At 49.6% G+C, this 23,707-nt stretch overlaps 1 protein-coding gene across 18 annotated transcripts in view; it reads left to right on the forward strand.

Annotated features, from left to right (window-relative positions):
- CGNL1 (cingulin like 1) overlaps positions 1-23,707 on the forward strand; it is a 176,406-nt gene that overhangs the window by 147,323 nt on the left and 5,376 nt on the right. For all 18 annotated transcript variants that reach the window (XM_051821926.2, XM_051821932.2, XM_051821933.2 and 15 more), the window contains 6 exons: positions 294-500; positions 1,685-1,789; positions 6,931-7,083; positions 7,912-8,082; positions 13,403-13,564; positions 16,111-16,200. In XM_051821926.2, the coding sequence (XP_051677886.2) occupies positions 294-500; positions 1,685-1,789; positions 6,931-7,083; positions 7,912-8,082; positions 13,403-13,564; positions 16,111-16,200 (888 nt within the window). The remainder of the gene's footprint in view (positions 1-293; positions 501-1,684; positions 1,790-6,930; positions 7,084-7,911; positions 8,083-13,402; positions 13,565-16,110; positions 16,201-23,707) is intronic.

Below are 23,707 nucleotides of genomic sequence, written 5' to 3' on the forward strand. Positions count from 1 at the left end.
TTTTGCTTTCCCCAGACCATTAGCAGGGAGCTGGATAGGAAGTGGAACAGCCGGGAACTCGAACTGGTGCCCATACGGGATGCCAGCATTGCAGGTGGCGGTCTTGCCCATTATGCCACAACATCGGCCCCAGCACTTCATCTGTGAAGCATGTGGTGGACTGGGTGTGGGCTGCAGGTGTAGTGCAGGGCCTGAAATGTTGTGGGTTTTCATAAGCATCAGCTGTTCTCCCAGCCTGGGGACAGCCCATGAACCCCTGTTTCCCTGTGTTCACTGCGCCATATTCTTAACAGAATGTCGAAGTCCTGGCCAGCCGGAGCAGTGCTTCTGAGCAGAACAAGGTGGGGGCTGAGATGCGTGAGCAGCTGCTGAAGGAGGAGAATGAGAAGCTGCAGGGGCGGATTGGAGAGCTGGAGCGGAGAGCGGCCCAGCTGCAGAGGCACGTCAGTGACCTGAAAGGCGATGAAGCCAAAGCAAAGGACACGCTCCAGAAGTACGAGGTGAGGCTTCGTGGGCCCAGCCTGGGCTCCACGGCAGCCGGTCCATCCTCCCTGAGTGAGTGGTTTCCGAAGCGGGGAGGGGATGCATTGTCGTGAGTTAGTAGGGAAGGGGCAGGACGACTGTGAGTAGCTCCTCTCTGCACGCCCTTTCTTTTCTTCCTCTAGGAATGGTATGAATGGGAGATCTGGGTGAGGGATGAGAAGCAGTGGGAGACACTGGATGGGCCCAGGGTCCTTGCTCACCTTGATATCAGGCAAGATCAGCCTTCTGAGGCTTTGCCAAGGCCTCCAGACACCTCGGCCAGGCCCATTCTCACTCAAGGCTGCTTGTCCTTTTTTTTTTTTTTTTGACAGGCAGAGTGGACAGTGAGAGAGAGAGACAGAGAAAGGTCTTCCATTGCCGCTGGTTCACCCTCCAATGGCCGCCGTGGCCGGTGCGCTGCGGCCGGCGCACCGCGCTGATCCGATGGCAGGAGCCAGGAGCCAGGTGCTTTTCCTGGTCTCCCATGGGGTGCAGGGCCCAAGCACCTGGGCCATCCTCCACTGCACTCCCTGGCCACAGCAGAGGGCTGGCCTGGAAGAGGGGCAACCGGGACAGAATCCGGCGCCCCAACCGGGACTAGAACCCGGTGTGCTGGTGCCGCTAGGTGGAGGATTAGCCTAGTGAGCCGCGGCGCCGGCCAGGCTGCTTGTCCTTTGTTAATATCAGTTGATGTCTTTGAAGGCACACAGGTTTTAGCAAACCAATTACCCAGTTTGCTAGAGCTCTAGAAGTGGGAAGCTGGAAGCAAGAGATGTAAGTGGGTGGCAGAAGAATGGGCAGCTGACAGTGAAAGGGAACACACCCCTTAGCATCACCCTCACAGCTTTTAAAACCCGTGTGTCCCTGGGCCCATTCAGTGCCTGGAGTTTCTGAGTTTCCAAAGGTCAGCCTGGATATTTGTGGGTTTGAAACCCCCCCCTAGGTAATTTGGATGTTCAGACTTGGCTAAGAAGTGGAACTACAGGCAGGCACACATCCAAGCACACAGCTGTTGTGTGTCACCTTGGGCCCATGACAGGTGCATTGCCACCACAGCCATGCTGTGTCCACGGATGTCTCCCGCATCCATTTCACTCCACTGAGTCAGCTTCATAGGCCTAGCACGCGTCCAAGCTCGTCCTAAGCCAGTATTTCCCTGCAGGGACAAGTGCGGCAATTAGAGGAGGCCCTCGCGCATGCCAGGAAGGAAGAAAAAGAAGCCACGTCCGCCAGAAAGACGCTGGAGAATGAACTGACGGATGCCCAGGTAAACACTGTGGGCTGTAGCCACACTCTCTCCTCCAGGAAGCACAAGGAAGCCAAATCAGAGGGACAGGTGGAGGTTGCTGCCAGTCCTGTCCTTGTGTCTTTGATAACTACCCCGGGCTTGGCAGTATTCCTCTAGACCAGCAGTTCTTCACTGGGGACAGGGCGGGGTGGCGACATGTGTGATTGTCACACCGGGCAGATGTTACAGGCATCTAGAGAGTGGAGACTAAAGTTGCTACTGAGCATCCTAGAAAGCACAGGGCTGCCCCACAGCAAAGAATTGCCTGGCCCAGAGGCCAGGGGTGCCAAGGTTGAGAAAGCCTGTTCTGGAAATTAAAGGGCTTGACAGCTTTCCAAAGATAAATAGGAATTGTGGGAGAAGACCAGCACGATGGGTCCCCACGGCAGCGTGGAGTCGGCTTTCTGGCCAAAGCCAATTTCCTTTCTCCTCCAAGCAAATGCACTCCCTAGAGGGCAGTCCTTCCAGGCGGGAATTTGAGGAGCCGGAGGAAGTCACTTCCTTGAAACGAGACAGCCGTCTTTATTCAAAACCAGGGGGCTCTTGGAAGATTCCGTTTTCCCATTTGAAGGTTGGAGAGATCATTGAAGTCCATTCCAGTGAAGAGCCTGCAGCGCAGTTCTAACTTGACCTTGCCCAGTGACTGCCATGTGGTACAGGTGCGCCCTGCCTTTTGCTGTGCTCAGGTTGTAAAGAACCAGCACCCAAGCATCCCTGAGGACTTCCGAGCCAGTGTTGCGGCAAGCTGTCTGACGATTTTCCACTAGAGACCCCTGTGTAGTAGGGAGAGGTGGGAAGAGGCATATTAGAAGTGTTCTGAGCTGAGTTGGGGTTCAGATTTGCAGCTTTCCTTTAAGCACAGAGAATGATCCCCTGAAGTGTAGAGGAGGAGAATTTTCAGTCGCCCTCAGCTTTGAACAGAGAACTTATTTTTGCATAAAGTAGAGCTTCGATTTTTTTTTTTTTTTTCCTGAATCTGATGTCTGACTGCCTTCGCTTTGCGTTTCTTTCTTTGCTACAGACGTGTGGGTTATTTTGTGCGGATGGCAGTTTCACTGTGCTGCTGTGTAAGCCTTGTGATGGCCCAGCTTCTTACGGGTGCGGATTAACATCGTGAGCTAGTCAGAGGAAGAGAGAGAGGAGCAACACATGTGTCCTATAGGGACAAAGCTGTGGCTTCAGGCCGTGGCTGCGCCCAGCACTGGGCACAGCTCTTGGGGCCTCTCCGAAGGCCTCCTTTGGCTGTCCCATCCAGAACATTTGCACGCGTGGAAGCTGCACTGCTCCCACTGGGGATGAATTCTGCGTGTAGGACAGACGAGGGCCTTGAGGCCTGCAGATCTTCATGTCATTCCCAGCCACGCCCACCTCCTGATCTCCAGCTGGGCCCTGGAAATTATCCCAGACGTGTTACTTTTGCTGGGTCCTGGAAATTATCCCAGACGTGTTGCTTTGGCTGGGCCCTGTTTTCCCAGCGGCGAGTGGGAGATGGCGGCAACCGAGAGGAAGCTTAGTCCTTGAGGAAGAGGAAAAAGCAGCTGGCATTTTTTTCCCACAAGCATCTTACATTTCAAAGTCTTTGTGCATTTAGCAATCTACTGCATCCTCTTGTATGATAAATACGTTTCTTTTTGTGGTAGCAGAAGAACTTGGTTGATTTGCATCTGATTTTCTGTGATTCAAACAGAAAGTGCTAGATGGTCATAAAAATGTTATTCTTGTGCCACCCCACCCCCCGCTGCCCTGTTTTTGAAAGGCAGAGAGATACAGATCTTCCATCTGCTGGATCCTTCCCCAAAAGCCTGCAATACCTTGGGCTAAGCTGAAACCAGGGTCCTGGAACTCAGTCTGGGTCTCCCAAGTTCTTGAGCCATCACCTGCTGGAGCCAGGCAGTTCTTTCCTTCAGGGAATTAGGGTTACATGGTCTCCTCCTGCCCCGTTGGACCTCTGTGTATTGACACCGTGCCCAGTGCCTCCACTGTTGCTGGTCTGTCGTATGGCCAGGGGTGTGAGACCAGCTTCCTTCTGATGAAGCCAGTCTTTAAGCCTACAGGCCACTTGCAACTTGGTCATTACTAGTATGACTAATTGGGGCCACACTTAATCATGCAATAAAAGGCTCTGCATCCATCGACAGATTATGGTTTCTAAGCTCAGGGACACCCACTGTGTATCCACCCACTTCATGTCTTAATTCTCCAGCCTGACAAAATTGCCCAGTTTTTGCCCCCACTATTAGCTCATGGGCTTGTGTTGCTAGTCTTGGAAATGGAGTTGCTAGGTTTCTTTTCATGTGAATTTGGGACATGTTTCCTCAGCAGTGACTTACTGGAACGTATTTCTTGAAAAACTGTTGAGAACAGTGCTCCTAAACTGTAGGATATATTAGAATTAACTAGGGGAGGTTTCAAATGCAAATCTGTGGGCAGAACCCTCAGAAAAATCACGATTCCATCAGAAGGGGCTAGAACCTGCATTTTAAGTCAGGAGTCTCCTAGCTAATTAAGTCCTCTGGCTTAAGAAGATCTCAGATCACTTTCAAGGCTGAGCATTTTCAACCACTGAGTTTTTATCAAGAGCTTCATGGTAAACCTGACACTATGCGACAAACCCACCATGAACAAACCCAGATGCAAAATCTACTTTCTGATTTCTCAGATCCTACTACCTAGCAACAGAGGCAAGCATACAGGAGGTATTTTTTAAAAATGGTTTAGAAAAACTGTTCTTTCAGGCAATACATTTTGGAGTAGGGTTCTGGTGCCCCCCTCCCTCCCCAGAGGAGTGAGATGGTGGGGTCTGCAGTGGCCCCCAGAGCAAAGGCTGAAGCAGCAGAAATTCATGAATCATATGGAAGCTGAATGGAGCTGAGGCTGGCTTGTCTGTTAGCCTGCAGCCCTTGGAATTGGGGTCCAAGAGGAGGAGAAAGAGAAGCTGGGGGGATCTCCAGGGGCAGGGACTGAGGTGGACCCTGAAGGTTCTACGGAGAATTAAGGCTGGCGCTCTGTATGTATTGTTTTCAGGAAGTTACTTTTGTGAGATCCACGTTGGTGAGAGTTTTCTCCCACCCAGTGGAACCATACCTCAGTAGTTCTCACACTCCTTCCGCTTACCCTTTGTCTCTGACACCGCGAGATAAACTACCGGCAGAAATCCCGGGGTCTGATCCTGCCTCTGGTGTGTGCCCAGCTGCTGCGGGGCCCACACCTGCTAATTGTTTCTGTGCTGAAATTCTGCTTACCTTCCTTTTGCCACCGTCTTTTCCCCAAGTGCACTTGTTGACCTTGGTTCCCTGCAGTCATTAACTTCAGCAGCCCAGCTGTGTTGGCTGTTTCTCAAAGTGCAGCCAGCACATCAGAGCCCAGGGCCCGGAAGACCTCCACGGGTGGTTTTTTAACTCCTTGTCATGTGGTTGGCAGAACAGAGCTGCTCCTATTTGTGCAAACCAGGAGAGGCCAACGTGATTTGGGAGTGTTCTCAGGATGCCTGAGTTCCTGTATGTCGTCAGCAGCCAATAAACTGTTAAGTGCTATACAAATATAAATCATTGTTCTTAGGCAGGGACACAAGTCCACGTAGGCCTGAAGCAGTTCCTATACAAACCAGTTCAGCCCTCAGGACCTGATAACACTTTGTAGACCATCCAGTCTGTGTGGGTCACGTCCCTCTGTTCTGAACTCTGCCTCTTCTTGATATTCTTAGGCCGATGGTCCTAATACTTAGCCATTTAAAGAAAGCACCCTGGGGCGGGCATTTGGCATAACTGTTAAGATGCCTAATCCCATACGGAGCACCTGGGTTTAAGTCCCAGCTCTGCCTCCGATTCCAGCTGCAGCTAATGTATACCTTGGGTGTCAGTGGCAATGGCTCCAATGCTTGGGTTGCTGCCATCCACGAGTTTCTGGCTCCCAGCTTCAGCCTGGCACACTCCTGGCAGTTGTGGGCATTAAAGGGGCACAGTTGTGGGCATTAAAGGGGCGTCAACCAGTGGGTGGGAGCTGTCTCTGAAATGAATAACTAGGTGAATAACTGTTTCCTAAAACATGTTAAGAAGCCACCATTTTCTTGCTAAGACATTTTAGGGTTTTGTTGTGGAATTGCCTGTTGTTCATATCAAAGACACCTGTTTAGTGACTATGTGCAGTTAGAGCATTGGGAGAACCCGGGAAGATTTGCATCCATGATGGCCGCATTTCGTAGTCAGTACTGGTATTGGTGCTGAGTCACTAAACACCCACACATACTTTGTCTAGGGTCTCTTCAGTTTAACCTTTATTCATCAAGTTCACCAACCTGTGATTTCCAAATTCCTTTTTCTACATATCTGACTCCAGTCCATGGATACTGTGGACCACAACTTCCTTCACCCAAGTGGACTTCTGGTCCATGGGTCAGTATTCTCTTTGTGTACAGATTCATGTTTAGCTGTTTGAAGTGTAGGAACCACCTGCATAGGGAGAAATTCTAGAATATTCGGTGCAATGCTACATACCAGAGGAGATACTTGCCGGGCAGGTTAAGGTTGGTCAGCTGTATAAGGTGACCTCAATTTCAGAGCATGAGCATGCAGATTTCCTTATTTGAAAGTCAGAATTACATGGAGAGAGAGAGAGTGAGTGAGTGAAATCTTTCATCAACTGGTTTATTCCTCAGATGGGTGCCTCAGCCAGGGCAGGGCCAGGCCGAAGCCGGGAGCCAGGAACTTCATCCAGGTCTCCCACAGGGAATGGAAGGCCCTCAAACACTTGGTCTGTCTTCCACTGCTTTTTCCAGGCTCTTAGCAGGACATTGGTTGAAGCAGCGTAGCAGGTGATGGCTTTTTGTATATACCACAACGCCAGCCCCAAACATGCAGATTTTTGGACGAGAGCAGCCATTTGCTGTGTTTGTGTGCTGCCTCATCCTATTTTGCGTCTTCGTTCCTGTGGATGCTTTTGGTTAGGTCACTTTTATGTTTTGGTTTCTGATTTCAGAACCAACAATGCCTTGCGCCTCTGTGATGGCTTTAGTATGATCTTTCCCCTTGTAGCTGACGTCAAGGTCTGATTCCTTTGCGGTGTGGCTGTGCGGTTGACCTGGTAGGTTTGTAACGGCACTGCCCTCTCCCCGCTGTCTGCAGAGGAGCCTGAGTCGGACCACGCAGGAGCAGAAGCAGCTGTCCGAGCAGCTCAAGGACGAGGTGGAGCAGAAGGAGCAGTTACGAAGGCTGAAGAACGACATGGAGAATGAGCGCTGGCATCTGGACAAGACCATCGAGAAGCTGCAGAAGGAGGTGGGGGCGCGGGAGGAGGGGGAGGGTAGAAGGCGGGCACCCCTCTTGGGACCCTTCCCCCTGGAGGGTCTGACAAAAGCTAGGGAAACCTGCTGTTCCAAGCACAGGTGTAGCAGATCCCCCCGAGGCAGCTGTGTGCTTTGGTGAGAATCCCAGAGATGGAGAAACTGATCTGGCAAAAGAAAATGCCAGTACCCTCTGGATGCTGGGCCCTGGACTTCCTCGTAGCAGTAGGCGGGAACAGCCTCGGGTGTGCATGCCCACGTGACCAGGGCTTCCCGAATTGGACTCCGTGCCTCTTGGCATCTCTCGGATTTGTTCTGAAGTGTCAGAGCACAGTGGCTGCTGCTCCTCCTGCTCACCTCCGCCCCGAGACACACAGCCAAGGAAAGCCCCAGCGCTGATGGGCTGTTGGCGTTCCAGAGGTTGACACGAACAGCTGCCCCTTTGTATGTGCCGGTCACTTTTCTAGCTCTTTTGTGTGTAACCAGGATTCTCTCTGTATCCGCGTACCGCTTTAACTCTGAAAGCAGCCGTTTACAGCCGATACCATGGTTTCAGTATTTCTAACAGAGCCACCGCCGAGGCCCGGAGAGGTCGCTTACTGGTGTGTGGCACAGCAAGGGTCTCACCCCAGGACGGGGTCTCGGGCTCCAAGGCTGTGACGTGACGTCCCCCCGGGCTGCTTCCAGTCGGAGGGAACCAGACCCGGACAGCCTGGGGCCAGGGGCTTCGCGCTCTTTGAGCAGCCTGCAGAAGGAGCGGGAGAAGCCCATGGGGACCCGAGCCCAGTGCGCAGGGGGCTCACAGCTGCCTCGCTTCTTGCAGATGGCTGACATCGTCGAGGCATCGCGCACGTCGACGCTGGAGCTCCAGAACCAGCTGGATGAGTACAAGGAGAAAAACCGCAGGGAGCTCGCAGACATGCAAAGGCAGCTGAAGGAGAAAACCCTGGAGGTAGAGAAGTCCCGACTGGCGGCTGTGAAGATGCAGGATGAGGTAACGCCCGGGCAGCCAGGTTCGCCCTTGGTTCTGAGGCGGAGCTGCTTTGCATGCACTTGGGGGTTGGTTGTTTTAGTTTATGAAATCTGAGATCCGGGGTGGGGGAAACAAGCACACGCTCCCATCCACTGGTTTACTGTCCCCCAGAATGGCCGGGGCTGTGTTAGATCTGAAGCCAGGAGCCAGGAATGCAATCCGGGTCTCCCAGTGGGTGGCAGGAACCCAGGTACTTAGCCATCATTACCGCCCCTAGGGTCTGAATTGGCGGGAAGCTGGACTCGGGAGCCAGAGCCAGGAGCTTGAACCTGGGTACTCCGATGTGGGTTGAGTGTGTCTTAAATACTCTCTGGGGGTAGATTTTTAAGACAGACTTTGTGCTTCATCCTTTATTCTTAACTCCCCAGTAGTTACGGGGATAGTGTTGTGAGCCACAAAGGACCGACCAGTTCTGAGGTGCAGTGACACAATTTCATCAGACCTTTTTCTCAGTCCAAAGAAAATCCACCCTGCTCAGTGGTGTGCCCAGATGATACATATGCAGTTATGTTTTCATTTCATCCTAAGTTAGGAATTTTAGCAACTGGCTTTTGTTTTTTTTTTTTTTTTTGCGATTCATTTTTGAAAATAGAGATTTTTATTGGGATCAGAGTGCTAGACAAGAGTTTCAGAGTAACCACAATGGAGATTTTTTTCTTTTTAAAGATTTATGTTTTTGAAAGTCAGAGGTTCACAGAGAGGAGAGGCAGAGAGAGAGAGAGAGAGAGAGAGAGAGGTCTTCCATCCGATGGTTCACTCCCCAGATGGCTGCAATGGCCAGAGCTGCGCCGATACGAAGCCAGGAACCAGGAGCTTCCTTGGGGTCTCCCACGTGGGTGCAGGGGCCCAAGCACTTGGGCCATCTTCTACTGCTTTCCCAGGCCACAGCAGAGAGCTGGGATTGGAAGAGGAGCAGCCAGGACCAGAACTGGTGCCCATATGGGATGCCGGCGTTTCAGGCCAGAGCGTTAACCTGCTGCGCCACAGCACTGGCCCCCACAATGGAGATTTAAAAAAATTCTCAGGAACCTGAGTGCTGAAATGATTCACCTGTATTCTTGGTTTTTATATTTAAGAAAAATAGAACCAGGAAACTTCTGAGTTAGCTTCCTTCAATCTTGACCTCTAGAGAAATGAGAAACATAAAGAGAGCTTTGTTAAATTATTTTAATGGGAAGCTGGATGCTGATTTCTGGCCATGCCTCTTGCCGGCTGCATAACCTTAAGCAGGTGGCCCCCGTTTTCTGAACATCTGTTTCTACATCTTGAAAAACACACAGAATCCTAGTGACTTAATAAATGAGATAACATGTGGGGCTTACGGAGAAGGATTGTTCATCCTGGACACGGATAAATGTTGGGTTCCCTTTCTTTAAAGCTCATTCCCCCCCACCTCCCCCCGTGCCAAGAGCACTAAAATTCCGCAGGAAAACAAATTTTCTTTCAAAAATAAACTTATAATTTCTTTGATGATCAAAAAGAAATATCAAGCATGAGTCAGTGCTGAGACTGTAAAAGAACAATAGATATTTATTATGGACTTCTGAAAACGCCCTGATAACAGATCCTTCTGGCTCAGGGTCAAGAGAGACAAGACTCCAAGTAAGAACTGAAATGAGCAGAGTGACATCACAGCTCTCTTTGACATTAAAAAGAAGAGAAAAAGTTTCCCTTTCTGTTGCCTTGGGCTGGCGAGGTTTTGACATTGGCCAGAGCAGCAATGGACGCCTGGTCTGTTTGGACTTGGAATAACTGCTGTCACAGTGACCCCTCTGAAGTGGTGTGCACTGCTTTCTCTATGACAGTTTTTAGGATAGAATCTTTGGATTGGATGGAAACTTAGGGATTTTCTAGTTAGATAAAGAAGCTGAGGACCACAGACAGTAGCGAAGCCCAAATGGAGACTAGCACTGTTTATAAAGGAGCAACAATTCAAGGAAAGGATTCTCTAGCATGAAAACCAAAGATGGATCTCATAAATTTTCTTTTTTTAAAAATTTATTTGAAAGGCAGAGGCAGAGAGACAGAGAAAGAATCTTCCATCTGCTGGTTCACTCCCCAGATGACCACAATGGCTGGAGCTACACCAATCTGAAGCCAGGAGCTTCTTCCGGGTCTGCCATGTGGGTACAGGGGCCCAAGGACTTGGGCCATCTTCTACTGCTTTCCCAGGCCATAGCCGAGAGCTGGATCGGAAGTGGAGCAGCTGGGACTGGAACCGGCACCCATATGGAATGCCGGCACTGCAGGTGGCGATTTTACATGCTACGCTACAGCGCCAGCCCCCTCATAGATTTTTCTCACTTGGTACAGTCCTATGTGAGATACTATTTCCATTTAAATGGCAGTCCTGGATCATTTTGGAGGTATAAGGTGACTTTAAGAAGTTCATGGAAAATGGAATTAAATTTAAAGATGTTTTAGTGCAAAAATCAAAAAGTTTTAGAAATTGCGGTTTTTTCATAATAAACATTTTCCACAAACTTTTGGAAGACCCAGTACCCTAGACTTAGATGTTGAAGTCATGGAGTTGTTTCAGACAAGTGTATTAATGAGCCAGGGGCATTCTGTTTCCTTGAAAAACTCCAGCTCGGCTTTATTCATTGTCTCTCATATGTTTTGGCTGGGCTGAGTTCACGCTCTCGGTTAGAGCATGCTGTAGTACTTGCCATCTTTGCTTGCAAAGAAATGGGCCTCTTGCCTCTTCTGCTCTTGGTGTGGATCTAGAAGAGTTCTAGAGAAGAGAATCTTTAGAGAATGCAGGCGTAGAGGTGACCACTAATCAGGTGGTTTTTAAGATTTTATTTATTTGAGAGGCAGAGTTTTACAGAGGAGAGACAGAGGTCTTCCAGCCTGGTTCACTCCCCAAATGGCCACAATGGCTGGAACTGAGCCGATCTGAAGCCAGGAGCTTCTTCTGGGTCTCCCACGTGGGTGCAGGGGCCCAGGGACTTGGGCCATCTTCCACTGCTTTCCCAGGCCACAGGAGACTTTTGGATCAGAGGAGCAGCAGATGGGGTTCAAACCCATATGGGATGCCAGTGCCACAGGTGGAGACTTAACCCACTATAGCACAGCAGTGGCCCAAGCTGATTTACTAAGTCCTATTTGGCAATTTTTTTTAAAGATTTATTTATTTTGAAAGGCAGAGTTACACAGAGAAGAGAAGAAGAGGCAGAGAGAGAGAGAGAGAGAGAGAGAGAGAGAGAGAGAGAGAGATGTCTTCCATTTGCTGGTTCACTCCCCAATTGACTGCAACAGCTGGAGTTGTGCCAATCTGTAGCCAGGAGCCAGGAGCTTCTCCAGGTCTTCCCACATGGTTGCAGGGGCCCAAGGACTTGGGCCATCTTCCACTGCTTTCCCTGGCCATTGCAGAGAGCTGGATTGGAAGTAGAGCAGCTGGGACTTGAACCTGTGCCCATATGGGATGCTGGCAATGCAGGCAGTGGCTTTACCTGCTCTGCCAAAGTGCCAGCCCCTGGCAAATGGTGTTTTAACAACCTCAAATGGTTCAGTAGTTGTTTGCTTCCTTTTGATTCAGGATGAGTTGTTCTCATACACTAGATTTATTTTCTTCTGCACATCCTCCTTGAATGCCCTTGTGATGCTGGGCCCTTGCTTGGTGTTAGGGACACACTGGGTGCTGAATGATAAGGCCATGTTGGGTATCTGCATCCTTCGCAACACCAACATGTCCCTCCCAAGAAGGAAGCATGGCTGTGCATTGGCCTCCTAGTCTGACTCTCAAACTCATGTCTCTTGCTGGTATCATCTCATTCGATTCTCATGGTGGCTCTATAAGGTAGGTTTTATAATTGTCCCAATGTTGTACACAAGGAAATGGCGTCATGGAGAGACTTAATGTATGCTTTGCAGTTATGGTGCACCCTCTGTACCCGGTAAATATCTGATTTATCTTGTTCTGTGGGATGACTGTCACTCTGTTTTTATCACAGTTAGCACTGAATCCTGACTCGGCTCTCTTGGAGATGTCATCTTCAAGGCTATGTTGTCATAGAAATGTCAGGGGTTCCTGTTAGTTTCTAAGAAAACATTTCCTAACCTAATGGTCCTACACCAGCCCAACCTGTTGGCCCTTCCCTAATTATCCTGAGACAAATGTCCCAAAATGATGACATTCAATAATAGGGTTTGCCACTGATTTCCATACACTCCCTGTAGCGAGCCCTTGGTATGTTGTGTTCTAAGACTGTGACTCCCCACGTTGCCTTGTGCCTTCTCCAGGAGGGTAGGGTTGGGGAACCGAACAGATAGCCCTGAGCGTCTCCATGTGAGTTCCTCAAACATGTTTAAGAATAACCTGCTGTGTGTGGAGATGGCAAATCCCCCTCTGGAAGATACCAGAGCAGGTGAAAACAGACTTAACTCTCCTAAACTGTTAGTTCAGTGCCACCTTGTGGCTGGAAAAAACACTGTACGTTATGGTCATTGGATCATTTTCTTCTGCAAAGCAGTGGTTTTCAGGGCGTGTTGAGCCTTAAGAGGTAAAGCTGCAGCCTGTGGTGCTGGCATCCCACGTGGGCGCTGGTTTGAGACCCGGCCGCCCCACTTCCAATCCAGCTCCCCGCTAATGCACCTGGGAAAGCAGCAGAGGGTGGCCCAGGGTCTAGGGCCCCTGCATCCATGTGGGGCACGTGGAAGAAGCTCCTGGCTTTGACCTGGCCACTGCAGCAATTTGTGGAGTGAACCAGCAGATGAAGATCTCCGTAATTTCAAATATTTTTTTAAACACTGGTTTTCACCAAATGTAAATGTTGACATTGCTAGACTTTGTATCTGTAGGTTGCTTTGAGGTCATTCACTTAGTTTTTATTTATTCAAATTTTAAACCTCCCTGGTAAAGGTGGGTGATACATTACCCTTCAGGAAACACTTGCTTAGTTGAGGGGCTTGCCAGTGGTTTTGACCATGACTCCTGGTAAAAGCTGTGTCTTGCATTGCACTGCAGTTTCTCCCATACACATGCTCACACTGGAATATCTTGTAAAAGCTTCACGAGGACGTTTGCTCATACTGATTTTTTGTTGTGGTTAATTATAAAATGCTTAGCAAAATCTGTTAAATTGACCTTTTAATGCAGTAAGTTGCTTCTTGTAGCAGGAAGACACTCCCCTTTTCTTTAATGGAAGAGGACACTAAGGCGCAGGAGGGGGTGGGAGTTGCTCAAGGTCTCCTGTGGAGTGGGCACCCCCAGAGCTCCTTGCCTTTGGGCTCAGCCTGTGCTCTTGCTGTCTGCTGTCCGCCCCTGCCCCCGCCCCAGATGCGCCTGATGGAGGAAGAGTTACGGGACTACCAGAGAGCTCAGGACGAAGCACTCACGAAGAGGCAGCTCCTGGAGCAGACGCTGAAAGACCTGGAGTATGAGCTGGAGGCCAAGAGTCACCTCAGGGATGACCGTGGCAGACTGGTGAAGCAGCTGGAGGTCTGTGGGCGGGGGCCCGGCCCCAGGGGGGGAGCCCTGCCTCTCTGCACGCCCTCAGCCTTGGGGAAGGGCTGCGTTTTTATTCCTTTCAACTTCCAGGCCTTAGGAAGGTCATTTCTTGGTGTGGGAAGAAGCTGGTAGTTCATAGTCTTAGAGTATGTCAGTGCTAGAAGGAATGAAGGGGACATCATTTACTCTGAAGTCTTGAAAGGAGATGAGCCTACTCCCCAAGAGGTTAGGTGAGAGGCACAAGCACACAGGTGGTTTACTTCCATTTATGCTTTTGGGCAGAGCTTCCAACTAAAAGGTGAAAAGACTGCCGTGTGTCAGGACAGGGGCTGAGCCGACACCCTAGACCCAAACCAGCTACCTCCTAGGGACCGTCAGCACTCAATTCTACGTACTCCTGTTTCTGGTCCATTTCTCCCAGAGTGTACAGCTTTGCCAGAGCTGGCAACAAACTGTGGCTCAAGTCATTGTTGCACACAGAATCCAGAACACTGTATCAGAAAGAGCTCAGTGTTGTCCTCAGCTGGGGGGGAGGGGGGAGGATGTGGTCACAGGCTGAAGACACAACACACAAGAAGAACCTAAACAAAGGGATAGTCTGAATAGGAACAGTCTGCTGACGATGACAGGAAGAACGTTAAAGCCAGTCCCCAGGAACAACACTGACCTCAAACCAGAACCATGCTGGGACTTACGGGGAGAGACTAAGAGAAAGCCTCAGACTCTTGGGGAGAGGTTAATATTGTCATGGTTTTGATGTCAGACAGGACTCAAGGCCGGGGGGAGAAACTTGAATTCAAAATCAATGGAATTCAACCTTGCAGATAAACAGAAATGACTTTTTCCAGCCTGCAGAGGATTTCGTAAGTGTTTATACCTAGGGACTGATGTTTCAGTGTTGAAGATGTTATTAGATGGGGCCTCCTTCAGAGAGCTGACTAACCTGATTACGGGTTCACTACTCTATTGTAGGCTGGTTGTACATTTTGCTCATGTCGTTATTTTGATCTTTTTAAGGGAGATCAGTTTAAAGCAAGTGGAAATCATCCCAGGTAACTAGAAATGAGTTACTTTAGGGGGCCAGAATGACCTGGTTTCTACAGCCTCATCAATGAGAAGCAGCTTTGGTGTTGGCAGCTCTGGCCTGGGCACCCTGCATGCACCTGCTGGGTTCCGCACAGTGTGGATTTTGTAGAACACACCTTCCTGATGGTGTTGATCAGGTTACCACATTGTCTCCTTCTAGACTATTCTGAGTAAAACCAGCATTTCCTCTGGCTGACTTACAGTCTGGAAGCAGTGGAATAGCTAAGCTTCATTTGCCCCTGTGCAATATTTCAGATAACTTCTCCATTAATTACAAAATGACTCTCCAGGCCCTGCCACTGTGATGCACACTTGAGGGGGGCGGTTCATGCCCCAAGAGGTGGCCGGAAGCACTGTCTTGCTGTGACTGATGTCTTGCTGTTCCCTTGTTAGCATTTCACAAATTAATTCTCGGGACTCAAGAGCTCTCTCAATAATGGGCATTTTCTGTAAACTCAGAAATTCAGGCGGCTGTGGTATGTAAATGGAGCTCAGTGAAATTGACCTTGGAGAAATTGAGACCTACTGAGCAGCTACGAGCCTTTGGTTCAGCACCCAGCTCTGTTCTGAGAGCTCCCAGGCATCCCTGTAGATTTTGACCACTTACAGCCATGTAAGTCATTGATGTGAGTTCTGTGCACTTGCATTTGATGCTTTCCAGAGGCATCTACCATTTGTCAATCAACTCTGGCAACTACAGAAAACAGTATCTGTGTATAAATACTACACGCTCATGCATGCCAGTTGCATTTTAGAGTTTGTGGCTCTGAGCTTACCCAGACATTTGACACATTGGCTGGCGTTGCATGCACAAAGCCTGTATCCCCCCAGTTCTTAAGAGCATGGTTTGTGTTAGAAGTGCCCCTCTTCCCCTTTTTATACACAAAACTAATCTTGCCTTAATACACAATGAGGTTAAATTGGAAGCCAACAAGGAAGACACAATTTGTTATTCTTAGTGATGATGAATTTCACAGTATTGGCCTGCATTGTCTGTGTTAATTCAATGCACAGTACAAGGCGGATGGGATTTTCTACAAGAGAGGCAGGGCAAGGCTGCTGGAAACCATGAGCGGGGGAGAGATACATGGTTCTGAGCATGATAAATTTAGGGAAAAAATGTCTTTAAACAAACCTACCTAACCAAGTTGCTGTTAGAGTTACTGATTTATAGGGAGGACAGTGATTTTAAAGGAGAAATGCTAAAGTGTCATTAGCCTTTAGGTTAGGGGTACTCTTTTTGCTGTGTTTTCTACATGCACAATTTCATGTTATGTTATGAAAGCAAGAAAACGTAGTTCCAAGAGTACCTGCTCCGGGCAGTAGAAGGGGGAGATGACTCGTGTTTCTGAACTCCAGTCACTCTCACGTCTCATTTGCATTTGGGGCAACCCTTGCTGCTAATCCAGATCAGTGTAAGTTACGTGGTGCATGTTTGTGGTCTTTCTCAGGACAAGGTGTCTCAGCTGGAGATGGAGCTGGAAGAGGAAAGGAACAACTCGGATCTGCTGTCCGAGAGGATCACTCGAAGCAGGGAACAGGTACAATACAGTTCTTGAGTGATGGATACACGGTCCTGTGTGGAGAAGCAAATGTGCGAGGTTAAGCCCGAGCATCCAATGAGAGCAAGCAGGGGAAATTCACGTCACGTGGAAAATGACGGCGGGTTGAGTCATCTTCCCGTCATAAGCCACGAGGAAAGAGGGAATAAGGTGGAAGTTGCTAGAAGGGTTATGGGTAACAATCTGTTGGCCATCATAGGCAAAGTGCTTTTGGAGCTGAGACTCTAAGACTTACTGGTTCAACAAGCAATTGTGTGACACTGGTGGCACGTGCCATGGTAGGTGGCAAAACAGCAACTTCCTTTAGGAACTTGCCACTGTAGATGCCTGTGAGGCATTCACAAGATAGCAACCCCACTTCCCAGGGAGAGATTTTTATGGTTTGAAAGTGGTTTCATGTACCTTCCTCCTCCTGACAACAGTGTGAGGCAGTCGGGGAAGTAGAGGACAGAACTAGTTTCCCAGGCTACACGTGGCATCATCCAAAGGTTTTTGCATTTTGCTTCCATTTTTTAATGTAGCACAGGCTCAGCAGTGCTGTGTGTTGTCCTGGGTAGCATGTGGGGTAGGGGGGAGTGGTCATATTCTTCCAGAGTGGGTAACGCTGTTAACTAGTTTCTGTGTCCAGTGCCTATCCCAACCTCTTAATAGGTTACAGTAGGAAGCACTCAAACAGGGATTTGTTCGGAGGAGGGTTGTTCACCAGAACGAGCATGCTACTTTGCTGCTAAGAATGAAAGAAATCACAACCCCAGGTGCCAGTCCCCCCTTCCCTTGGGTTCTGTGGCGTGTTCCAAGGCTGTGCTCGTAGCAAATTTCGGGGGTGGGGGGAGGACAGAGGTGTCGCCCCTCGGACCTGAGCCGCAGAGCGTTAGAGTGGAGCATTCCTGAAAACCGAAAGCCCAGGTGGAGAGCTCAGCCCTAAACCTTCTCTTTGAGGACTGTGCTTTCTGCTGAGAAAATTTACAATCAAAACTATTTTGTTAGGCGTTGTTCCCTGCCCGCCTAAGCTGCCCTATCACCGCCGGGCATTGCAGGATGTGTTAAGAATTCATAATGACAGAGGAAGTGACCATGAATTTGTTTTGCCGATGCTTCTTGTGATTTACACGCAAGAGGAGGCGTGGTGGGAAAGTATGTCGTCCTCTCAGAAACCAGGCGGTTCAAGCAGAGTTTCAGTCCCGTGTCTCATCCTAAAACCCAGACCCAGGCTCAGCAAGCCAGAACGTGGTCGCCCCCAGTGGCTCAGCTCCTGGCCCCAAAGCTCGGAGAACTGGTCACTCTGAAATCTGCTCCCTGAGTTGCTTTTCGTCCTCCCTTTCCCTCTTAAATGAGTCTTTGGATCGTGGGGACTAGAACTGCTCTCTGATGTGGTCACGGTTGAAATATTTCCACTGAGCCCAGAACTGAAAGTCAGTCCAGGGAGGAAGTTAAGGGAACTCGGGTGGCTGTGGGGAGAGCACTGGGATGAGAGTTCCAGCCCCGAGTCCTTTCCCATACCGTGTGGTTCCAGGAAAGTTCTATCTCAGCTCAGTCTCCAGAAATCCATAAAAATGAGCCATTGAGCCAGGAGGTTTTGAAGGTTTTCCTACATTCTGACACTGAAATGCTGTGAGATAATTTTATACACTAAAATGTTGGATTTGCCCTTTAATTTCTCATTTTCTTTCTGAATTATATGCCCCAACAATGAGTTCCACAAACGTCTGTAGCCTCATTCCCTCCCATTAACTCTATTTCCACTTCTTTTCTTTCTTCTTGCTGCGTTCTCTGGTGTTTGTTGTAAATGAAGAAATTGAGTATTGTGTTCACATTGATGTAGAAACTGGTAAAACAAGACTCGTCTCGGACACAGTGGAGTCCTCGGAGCTTCTCAGTTGATCTTTGTGGAAATGGCTTGGCCAACGGATGGAGGATATTGAAGTCCTTTCAGTCCATTTAGGTTAACTGTTAGGGTTAAGTACTTGTCACTTTCTTACTAAAACCAAAATGAGAAAAGGAAAATTTCTAAACCTAGGATGTTTTCTCCTCCCAGCCCCAAATGCTGGCCTTGTGACACCTGTTTAGCAAGGGACTCCTAGGAAACCTCAAATGTCTTGTTAGTTGCCTCCTGACCCTTAGTGTCCGGTTCCCAGACAACTGTGCGAGGTACTCAAAAGGGAAGGCGTGGGAGCTACTGCTGTCTCCATCTTGCTTTCTGTTTCAAGTCTGAGTTCTCCAGGCTGCTCTTCTGAGTCAGGGCTTTCCCCCCAAAACATCTCCCATGCGTTTTCCTAGTCTTAGTGATAGAGCTCAGATGGATAAGCTAGAAAAAAAGGCTTTCCGGCAATGTTAGTGAACAGATGATCCCTCGGACAAAGCCCTCAGAGTTCAAGTCTCCAGGCTTGTCGTGATGGAGGAGGGTTGGAGGTCCAAAGCTACAAGCTGATCGGCCCATGGGAGCTTCAGAGCTGCCCTTGGTCCTCTTGATTCTCCCAGCAATGCTTGCAAACATGATAAATACTTTATGCTTGGCATTGTGATTAAACCACTTTGAGGTTCTGTGATTTGTTCTAGGAGATGGGCTAGACCTAAACAATGGGTAGCGATAAGAAAACTGCAGACACTGAATGCTGAGTGAAGGATTAAAGCAAACAGGGAAAGAGCAGCCTAGCAAGGGTGACCACGGGAGAGGTATTAGAGAAAGGCTGAGCCGGAACCAGCTTTGGTGCAAGGTAAGGTTGAAACCCAGCTCAGAGGAGCACAAATGGAATCCAAGATGCAATGAGTGACAGGAACAAAGGGTGGGAGGTAGGAATGGAATGCAACATTTTGAGGACCAGCCAGTGAACAAGAGGCTCAGGTTTCCATAAGGAGAGGGATATTGGGAGCCACTGAAGGTTGTTGAGCTTAAGAGTGAAGTGTACAGAGTGTTCCAGCAGATGAACATGCAGGAGTGTAGGCTGAGGAATGGGGCGGAGGACACCCGGGGACAGAAGACAGGAAAGAGTTGTGAGGTCAAGCACCCTAACTTTTCCAGACTTTGGGGATTTTTGTTCTTGTGCATTCAATTGCTGATCAATAAATTTCTGGCTCTAAGTTCTAAGGCTCTTTCCCCCCAATCAGTGCTCAGGATAGTATTCTGCTGATTGATGAATTCAGGGATTCAAAGTTGAGAGGAAAAAATTCTCAAATCTTTTGGGAGGTTGGATGGTTTTTTCCAGATCTGGCCAATGAGAAGAATGGATTCAGATTTGGTAAAAATGTATCTCTGCTAAAACAGAGGTGAGGATATAGCCTCACCATTACAGAACGTCTTCTGTAGTAGAGTTGAAGGGAAAATCTATCGAATGGTAAGTATTTCACAGCTTCCAATCTGAAGTCCAGAGAAATCTTTTTTCCTCCCTTTCCTCCATGTATGCCAATTCCCAGCCTTCCTGAGGCGTCTCTGAGCGCTGGACCTGTGCAGTGGGCCTTACGCACTTTCTCACGGGGGAGGCGCTTGCCTGGCTCTGTCAGCTTGTAAGAGGTAGGGCCGCAATTTGTTTCACTCCTGAATTAGACTCTGTAAGGGTCCCAAAGACCCCACAGCCACTCTCAATGCACCTGGTCTTTCTCCCCAACTGAAAAATGTTCTGTTTAAGATGGGTGAGGATACAAGTTGGATCCTCTCCTCTACTGACTGAATGAGCACAGGAGTCCACAGTCGAAGGGGAGCAGCAGCTTGGTGGGATAGAAATGTGCACAGCAGGCTGGTGTTCTGGCTCAGTGGCATTGCCGTGCCATTGCTGGTAGCTGAGTGTGAACAGTTAACAGGGCTGGATTAGGCATGGAGGCCAAGGGACCCAGCCCAGTGGAAAGATGACTCATCCGGCCCAGCCATCTGGCAGGCGGGAGGAAAAATACCAAGTCAAGCTTTGGGCAGCGTCATGGTCTTTCCAGGGGCTGAGCAAAGCTGCCCGTTGCCTTGGCAACTGCAGGATAAATCCCAGTGGATAAAGTTGCAGGCTCCTGCAGTCACGTTCGGGAAGTGTCCTTCCGTGGCCAGCTCACACCTGCTCCTCAGTCAGTACAGGAAAGGGGGTGGGTGGTGAGTATGTGCAACTCCCAGTAAAGCAGACGGTGGAAATAAGTCTCCTTTACAGTCAGCGAGGGAAAGATCAAGGTGGGGTTTCTTCTTCACAGGACCTGATCCCAGTCTCACAACTGCTTCCCAGAAACCCAGTGTGTACAGTTGGTGGGTTGATTTGTAATAGTTTTCCTTCCTTGGGATTACCATCTTCCTACCAGCTAGCAGCGGAAGTTTGCCAGCCTCCTTACTGCCGCCACAATAAACACAGGTGACGGGGTTGAAGATTGCTATTAGCGATCATCAATAACTCTGGCAGATTTCTGGCTCTCTGTCAGCACAAAAGGCAGCTGCTTCTACTCCGGCAACAGGATCTCCCTGCTGGAACCAGCGCAGTCTGAGCCAGTGATTTCTGATCCCAGTTCTCAGGGTTTTAGCCTTCGTTCAATCCAGCTGTGATAGGCTGCTACCTTCAGCTCCTGTTCAGGTTTTTAATTCAGTTGGACAGTTTTGTTTGGCCTGTTTAGCATAATTGAAGGATAAACAGCACTTAATGCACTAGGCTTGACCTAAAGAAATGTTTTCCCAGCTTTAAGTGTAGTTCCCTGGTCCAAAGGAGGAAGCAGACCAACCTGCTACCTCTTCACCTCGCCCTTCCACTTTTTTTTTTTTTTTAATAAAAGTCTGATTTTAACCATTCCCAAGTCTTTGGGCCCAACTATAGGACCATGGCTGCAATTGGCTACACATCGGCTACTTCTGGGCTCATGACAAGATCCATCGTTCCTGGGGGCATCGGCACTGACACCGTGTAGTGTTCCTTTAAGGCTCCACATGGTGGATTTGTTTCAGGATTTACTGTTAGGCTGTTGTTTCTGAAGAATTGAAGGAAGCCTGTGCTGTTTGCCAATAGCCTTGGTTTCCAAAAGACCCAAGAAAAATGGACTGCCTGGTCACAGTAACTTAAGTTTTATGGTTCCATTTTTATTCCTTCCTGTTCTTTACTGATTTATTTTACACTTCTCTTTTAATAGCCATCTTTAGAGGGGACAGGGTGGGGGTATAAGTAATGAGTGTTTTACTTCTTCCCTTGGAGGTCACCACTTGCCCGGGGCTCTCCGGAGAGGTCTTGAACCTGGGAGACTGTAGGGGAAGCTGCCCGGCTCAGGCCTCCTCTTCCCCGCTGCTGGCACTGAGGGAACAAGAGTCGGAGGTGGTGCCACACCCCTCCATGGTGTGCTTTGCTCATTCCACACCGATGCCTCTTCTGGGCTCCAGGGCTTCGCCAGGACTCTGCCTGGTTGTGAGCTTTTGTCTTCACTGGGAGACCCCCGTCCTACAGACTTGCTGCAGGGCAAGAAGAAGTATGATTCTTTAGTCCACAAACCTGGTTAGACTCCCAGAGCTGCCTCCTGCTCACCCAGACTCAGCGAGTTTCTGAACCTCCTCCCTGGGAAATCAGGGTGAGGATCTCTGCCTCAGTGAGCTCCTGAATGGATTAAGGGGCTTGGTGGTCACTCAGTGCCTGGCTCAAGGGGGCTGTGCTCTCCAGACCTGGCTGGGCTCGGTGTAGGTCTTTTGTCACCATGTGGTGGCCTGTGGTCACACACTCTCACCTTGACAGATTGAGCTTTGTCCTGGGGGAAATTTCTGAAGGTTAGTTAGGTGGGGCGGCTCAGGCTGGAGGCAGGTGCAATCACACAATACCCCCAGAGACAGAAGACGTGCCAGGACTTGCTTTGGCTACCTGTCAGGCCAGCAGGCCGTCTCATCCCAGTGCCTCCAAGCCTGCATCCCAGAAATGAGATGAACAGGGTCACGCCCGAGGGAGTGGGCAGAGCCAGGCAGAGAGGCCAGGTGGCCCCTGCTTGTGTGCGTCATTCCTTTCTGTGGCAGTGGAAGTTTAACCTCGTCCTCGGTGCGAGCAGCACAGCTCTGCTGGGGAAGTGCGGCCGCAGCCCTGTGGCCCAGCCGCGGCGCTGACCTCGGTGCACGTGTGAAACCACAGTCAGAGCTGGGCTGTGAGCCTGCATTCGTTACCCTTCGACCCGGTGCTCCTAGAACACTTCCAGGAATGGCTGCGGTGCCCTCTTTGTGACATGTGATCCGGGAGGACTCTCGGACAGAGTGGGAGCAGGGCGTTCTGGGATCTGCCTGCTTCTCCCTTGCATTGCTGGCATTTTTTGCCTGCGGTCTATAAGGACACCCTGTGGAAAACCAGGCTGCCCTCCCGTGTCTTGGTTTTGCTATTATAGCTGGCTTTCCACAGGAGGTCTCCGTGAGTCCTTTGCCCTCAGGTAGTTTAGAGAACAGTGAATGAGCTTAGCGTGGGTTCTCATTCTCCTCTCCCTAGTTATTGCCTAAGGGTCCTGCTGTAAACATTTTCTAAAGATTGACGTAGTGGAGAGGCAGAGTTGGGCAGAGAAAGATGAGAGCAAGCTTCCATCCTCTGGTTTGCTGCCACAATGGCTGCAGCTGGTCCTGGTCAAAGCCAAGAACTCCATTTGGGGTTCTCACAGGGGTGGGCTATGTTTCCTAGCTTTCTCAAGTTGTTAGCAGGGAGCTGGATCAGAAGTGTCCTGAGAGCAGCCTGGATCCTGGCAGACATGGTACTGCTGCTTCTGAGGGTTGTTCTGGGGATACCAGACACGAACAGGTGCAGTCTAAGGAATTTCCTAGGGCTGCGGTCTTACAGTTCTGGAGGCCATACAGTTCTGGAGGCCAGAAATCTGAAATCCATGTGTTGGCAGGGCCAAGCTGCCTTGGAGACCTGCAGGGGACCCCCTCCCCTTCCCCACTTCCAGTGATTTGCTAGTAGCTAGCCTTTGATGGCCCTTGCCTTGTAGGTTCGTCTTCCACTCCTCCATCTTCACGGGTCATCCGCCCTGTGCTTCGGTTGGCACATTCTTGTCTTCCCTCTCGCATTCCATTGTCCTTTTAAAAAATGATTTATTTATTCGAGATGCAGAGAGAGAGGTCTTCCATCAGATGGTTCACTCCCCACACAGCCACAATGGCTGGAGCTGAGCCGACCTGAAGCCAGGAGCTTCTTCTGGGTCTCCCAAATGGGTGCAGGGTCCCAAGCACTTGGGCTATCCTCCACTGCTTTCCCAGACCATAGCAGAGAGCTGGATCAGAAGAGGAGCAGCTGGAACTGGAACAGGGGCCCATAGGGGATACTGGCACTACTGGCGGTGGCTTTACCTGCTATGCCCCTGCACTGGCCCCTCCAATTCCCTTTTTATGAGGACACTTGACCTTTCTTTACACTTACTTATCTCTGTAAAAGTTTCATCTCCAAATGGGGTCACATCAGAAGTCCTGGGGGTGAGGAGGTCAGTGTACCTTTTTAGGGTGATACAGTTCAGCCTGTAACAGCAGGGTGAGCCATGCTGATTATCATTTAGCTTTTTAAAAGGTTTACCTACTGAAAGGCAG

Source organism: Oryctolagus cuniculus, chromosome 12, assembly GCF_964237555.1.
Source record: "Oryctolagus cuniculus chromosome 12, mOryCun1.1, whole genome shotgun sequence".
In the NCBI taxonomy this organism is placed as follows: Eukaryota; Metazoa; Chordata; class Mammalia; order Lagomorpha; family Leporidae; genus Oryctolagus; species Oryctolagus cuniculus.